General features: G+C 50.4%; 1 protein-coding gene across 1 annotated transcript in view; it reads right to left on the bottom strand.

Annotated features, from left to right (window-relative positions):
* Window positions 1-668: 668 nt before the first annotated feature.
* CTNNA1 (catenin alpha 1) overlaps window positions 669-6,000 on the bottom strand; it is a 117,961-nt gene continuing 112,629 nt past the window's right edge. Inside the window, exons 17-18 of the mRNA XM_053990875.1 lie at window positions 4,293-4,427; window positions 669-1,812 (exon numbers count right to left, since the gene is read on the bottom strand). Coding sequence (XP_053846850.1) covers window positions 1,525-1,812; window positions 4,293-4,427 — 423 coding nt within the window. The 3' untranslated portion in view covers window positions 669-1,524. The remainder of the gene's footprint in view (window positions 1,813-4,292; window positions 4,428-6,000) is intronic.

The following is a 6,000-nucleotide window of genomic DNA, read 5'->3' as shown; positions in this document are numbered from 1 at the left end:
CTCTAAAAGAAGACCTACAGCCTGTTAACCCCCAAATGGCAGTGGAGCACAGCTGCCCCTCCAAGCCTGTTTACATATTAAGGGTGTATGAAAATAGCCTATCATTCCACTGTTTAATAGCTATACTCAAGAGGCTAAAATGCTTGAAAACATAATACATTTGGCAAAAATATTTCAAAAACTATTTAGCTTAATTACTATCAGCATTACAGTAACATGACAGCAATAACCTTAATATAGTAAATTATGAGCTGATTGAGATAAATAAAATTATAACATTTCAGTGCCAAGGTTCAGCTCTAAAATGGAGCTGCATTTTAGACATTGACTCTAGCCCAGGCTTTTCCAACTCCACAGGAAGAGGCACCGCGGTGCTGCCCCGTGCCGGCATCGCTTCCCTGCACTCGACTCGACTGGGACGTGTGAAACACACTGAAATTCATAAAATTTAAATAAGACAGCGAAATTATACCTTGTAGCTATAGTTATCACAAATAATGTACAGTCTAAATTGCAGCCTGAGCAAACACGATTTCCTGGGTGCCTCTGGAAGCCCAAGGCGGGATGCAGAGCAATTATGAGGAATGAGCACAAAGCTGATTTGCATCTGAATGGCGAGGGGGGGACGATGGGCGGGCTGGGCCCGCTCCATTCACAGTACCACAATGCACCAGCTGGGAAAAGCAACTTTATTAGTGTCCCGCAGCAAAATACATTAGTAATTTGTAACCAGGCATTCCAATTCCCGTCCGTGTCCCGGGGAGCGATCGGCCGCCCACAGCGGGGGAGGTTTCCGCAGGGATCGGCCCCGGGAGCTCCCCCGGCAGCGGAGCCCCTCCGGAGGGAGCGGTGCCAGGAGCACAAGGGAACCCCCAGGGGGCTCCGGGGCAGCCCAGGAAAAGCAGCATCACGGCCCCAGGGCACCACCGAGCCCAATTCTGAACACGATCCTCAGCAAAGCCCGGCCCAGGCACGGGTGTAGAGTTTTTCCAGCTGTTTTCCAATTGTGCTCACACAGCCGGTGCATGCTGCAATTTCAAACTCCTCTGAGCTTGCTCCCTCTCCACCTCCACAGCAGAGATACACTATCACATACAATACTTTATCATTAATTTTTTTTGAGTAAAAAATCTAATTTTTCTCTCTCGATCACCATGAAAAACTGAGTCTCTGAGTAGCATGATCCAGTATTAGTGTTAACCGTTAGTGTTACTGTAAAATCCTCTTTGGTTATAGAATATTTCATTTAAAGCAAGATTATAAAAAACAGTTTCCAGCTAGAAATCCACCCTTGTAAACTAAAAGCCATCTAAATTACCACACTTCTGCAGGCTGAAGATACACTGATAGGACTTAGAAATTTAAGTATCTCCCCAGGTAATCTAAACAGTTATCAAAATTATATTAAGTAAATACATTTGGAGGAATAGTAAATTTTTGAAAAATCCTTAGGGTATTAAAAGTAGAGTTCTGGAAGTAGCAGTAGTGGGCTAGAGAAAAACACCCCCAAGCCAGAGCTCTCCTCTAGATACTCTCCATGGCCTTGAACTCGCTGAGGGCCTGCACGGGGTTCACGTGCTTCTTCTGGGATGCCCTCTTGATTTTCGTCTGGGTCTCGTCCTGTTTCTCCCTCTTCACCAGGGGTTTCTTCTCCGGAGCCTTCATCTTCCAGGAGACGGCCGGGAGGTTGAGGGAGGCCATGCCCTGGGACTTCTGGTACTTGGTGGACGCCACGTAGGAGGCCTTGACCGTCTGCACCACGGCGTTCATCAGGTTCTTGGCTGCCTGGATCAGGGACATGGCACTGTCCACCTGCCAAGGGACACAGAGTTACACACCACGGAACCCCCAAACACAGCGTTCCACTGACAGCACGACGGGCATGCGGGTAAAACCACTTGAAAACTGATTTATATTTTTCCTTTGAAACCTGAGGCTCCCAGTTTGAGGCAGGATTTTTCTTGGGATGTTCAGTGGTTACAAACCTGATCTGTGCCACCAACACAACAGCAGGGTTTGCCCCCCTGTATGCATTTTCCATATCAATGGCAATTGGCAACATTTGTATTCTGCCCTTTGCTTTTATGACTAAGCTTTAACAGTTGCTTATTCTCTAATGAGATTAATAAAGCTGTAGTAATATCTTAATCACTGATAATAAATATTTAAATTGCCCTAGAATACTAAATGTATTGGGAAGGAAGGATCACAACTGCATCACCAGCCAGGCCTGGAGCCCTTTCCCAGCTGGTTCCTGATTTACAAGAGCATCAAACCAAGGAAAAACATGAATTTGTCAAAACTGTAGGGCACAGCAGGGACAAAGAGCTGAGACCAGGCCTGGGTGGTCTGGAAGAGAGAGGGGAGGAGCACTGTGGTGACCTCAGCTGGGACCCCCTTCTCCAGGGGCCAGTGTCCTGGTGGGATCCCCAGCTTGTCAAGGCCAAATGGGCTGGGACAGGGGTTTGATCTGGGGCAGGGTTTGGTTCTGGTGGCTTTTATGGGGCACTGTCCCCTCCCTTCTGCCCCACTGTGCCCCAAGTGCCACAATGGCACCTGAGATCCTCTGGCAAACCCCTGTGCTCTGCCCTCCTCCTCCTGAGCCTGGAAACCACTGTGCTGGAGTGTTTCCATGAATCCTCAGAGGAGTCATCGAATGCCAGGAGAGCAGGGAGGTGCTTTTCTGAATGACCTGTCAGACTCTGCAGGTGCCAGCTCTGCCCACCTGGGCCCTGCTCTGCTCTCACAGCATTCTGAGCATGGGCAGGGTGTTAACACTGGACAGAACTTTCCTTTCAGAGTGGTGATGCCTCTGGACTGGCTGAGGTCTTCATCTGATTATCCCGTGGAGCTCACCCTCAGCCCCAGTGGACAGGCTTGAGGAGAAGGGATAAAACCAGGAGATCAGACTACAGATGCCAGGCTGTTCTATCACTAATTTATGGCAGAGGGGATGTAAATCCTGGAGACACTGAGTAACTGCAGTGAAGCCCTGGAGTCTGTATTGCTGCACAGTAACATATCTCCTGCTTTGACAGCACCATGCCTTCAGCCTCCCAGCTCCCAGGACATGAACAGCAGCACATCCCACCACATCCCTGGAGCTGCTCTGGGGGCTGGAAAGGGACCAGGGGGGGCTGGAAAGGCAGCAGGAGGGGCAGCACAGCCCCATCACCCCCAGCTGGGCTCAGTTCTTGCAGGGATATCTATTGCTGACTGCTCCTGCTGCTGCTGCCCCAAAGCTCTCCTTCCACAGCTCTCCCTGGTTTTTGGGAGGAAATCTGTGCTACTAAATTTAAACAACTGAAATATCAAACAGGGTTTCACTGGAAAATATCAGTGGCAGAGGATGCCCAGGGAAGCTGTGGCTGCCCCTGGACCCCTGGAAGTGCCCAAGGCCAGGCTGGACAGGACTTGGAGCAGCCTGGGATAGTGGAAGGTGTCCCTGCCCATGGCAGAGGGTGGCACTGGATGAGTTTTAAGGTCCCTTCCAACCCAAACTGTTCCATGATTCTGCGGTATCAAAATGGCAGAATGTGAGAAGTTTTTTCCATTTGCTGATGAGGATTCAGGGAGCAATTCTGGACTATTGGCCAATTCTGTCCCTTCTTCCAACCTCCTTCCTCAGTCCTGACACAGCTGGGCAAAAGCACCAAAAGTGACCAAATGTGCCTGTGCAGGACAAGGAAGAGGATGCCAGAAGAAATTAAGAATTTAGCTCCACTTCCTTCCCCCCAAATATCTGTCATACAGAATTGTCTTAGGAGGCAGCATTTCATGAACTACAGTGAAAAAAATTATTTGCAAAGTAATGGCTGGAATAAAAAAGCAAGCTGGCCTGGGGCAGCTTCCAGCTGTCAGAAACCAGAGCAGCTGCTAAAAATCCCTGCACTCTTCAGGGCACAGCTATCCTGAAATATTAACATCTCTGGGCGTTGCAGGACCCCAGCATGTTGCAAGGCTTTGCAGAGACAAGGGGCAGGTTTAGCTGTGCTGATAAAGTGATTTAACCTTGCTAAGAGTGAAAAGCAGTCTGGAAAACGGATTACACAGAGGTGAAGTGAATCTGTCTACAAACACTGTTGAGTAAGGAAATGTGAGGTCCCTATTTTCACAGCAAGTGTTTCTCCCCAGAACAACGAGGCAGCAGCACAAACTCTGCGTCCATGAGAAATCTGAATGCTCCAGCATCTCCACTCTCTATTCCGTGGTGTTTAACACAAAAGCTCAGTGTGGAATAACCGTTCCCTGTGGGAGCAAAGCTGCCTGAGGCAGGCGTGTGCCATACGTACCCCGGAGACGACGAGCTCGCCGCCCAGGTTCTGCACCTCAGCCTTCACCTTGCTGCAGATGTTGAGCTGGTGGCAGTAGAGCGCGATGCGCTGCAGGTAGGCCAGCAGGTCCTGCTTGCACGCCGAGTCCGGGCACTGCGGGGCGACACGGGCACGTCTGGCTCTGCAGCACCAGGAGCCAGACACACACTCCAGGCACCTCCCCTGGAGCAGGGGATGGGCCAGGACAGTGCTGCCCTCCCTGCTGAGCCTGGGCTTTGAGACAGCTGAGCAGCGAGAGAGGCATCTAAAACCCAGGAGCCACGAGCAGGGCCAGCACTGCACAGGCTCCTTCCACTGCCCTTCAGCAGCCGTCCCAGGGAGGAGGGAGAGGAGGAACAGAAGGAAGAGGAAGAGAAGGACGACTATTTACCCTCCTCAGAGCAGGTCTGTCAGCTGTAAAAGATCCTTCCTGTACTGCTCAGGACACAGCAGCAATGGTCTGACACCCAAGATCCCAAGCTGCAACTAGAAGGTGTTACCAATTCCTCCCTCAATCCTCAGTCTTAAGTATTCCAAGCTCAAAAACTATAAACCCAACAGTGACTCAATTACATGCAGCAAACAGAGATTTTCCTGACTTCTGCTCCCATTTTGTAGCAGTGGGGAAAACAAGTTCCTCACCAGGCACAAAATGACATTTTTAAGGTACTTGCTGCAGCAGTTATCCATAAGAGAAAGGCAACTTTTTCAGCTTTGCACACAAGGCTCTGCAGGAGTCCCTCTGTGCAGTTTGGGATGGTGGCATTTTCTGGGACAGAACCAAAGAATGAGCGATGGATGAGCCAGGCTCAGGCTGGATTTCCAGACCAGAGGGGAGCCCAGCTGAGGAGCAGCCACAGTCCAGAGCAGGCTCTGTAGCACAGGAAGGCTGTGGGAAGGGTTCTGCTGCTCACACCAGCCCTGCAGCCCCTTTAGGAGCAGCAGCAATGGGGTGCCAGCAGCAGGTCCCCCATGGGCCACTTCAGCCCCAGGGGCACCCCACATGCTCACACACACAACACCTACAGCTTCACATCCATGTGATTTACAGCACACTGGGTCACATCCCATGTTGCTTAAGCTCTGCTCTGAACCCCAGAGAAGCATCAGTTGTTGTACCCCACAGACAGCTCCTGTTCCATGGAAATGGTCACTCATCATCTCATCTTCCCAGCCAGCATCCACAGGCCTCCTGGACAAAACCACCATCAGACTCCCACTGATCCTTATCTCCTGCTCTGAGGCAGGCTGCACTGTGCCCAGCATTATTTCAGCTGTAGCAGTGGAATTCACCTGGCATTACACCCTGCAGGGATCTCCTCCCTTCTGGACAGCTTCACCCCATCCAGAGTGATTTAAGAGCTCTTTTTCACACACCCCTGTTCACAGCAAAATCTCATTTCACCTAAGACCCTGATCCTGTGCAATGGACCATCTGATGAAGATTCATAATGGACATGGCATGACTGGAAGATTAATCTTCAATGTGGCACCACTTCATTATTTAATGCTTCACTCCAGCTGAGGGTTGTTGCACTGGCATGCAGCTTCTCCTCCCCTTTGAGGGCAAGGTAAAAATCCCCTCCTGGCTGTGAGCAGCAGGCTCTGAGCCCTGATTCTCCCAGCAGATTTTCTCTCCTTAGCTATGAGATGGAAGCAGAAGCTCTCTTCTTTGTATGAAAGAGGA

The sequence above is a fragment of the Vidua macroura genome, chromosome 15 (genome assembly GCF_024509145.1).
Source record: "Vidua macroura isolate BioBank_ID:100142 chromosome 15, ASM2450914v1, whole genome shotgun sequence".
Lineage (NCBI taxonomy): Eukaryota > Metazoa > Chordata > Aves > Passeriformes > Viduidae > Vidua > Vidua macroura.
The sequence above is the reverse complement of the archived record's forward strand: the minus strand, read 5'-3'. Positions and strand labels throughout refer to the sequence as shown.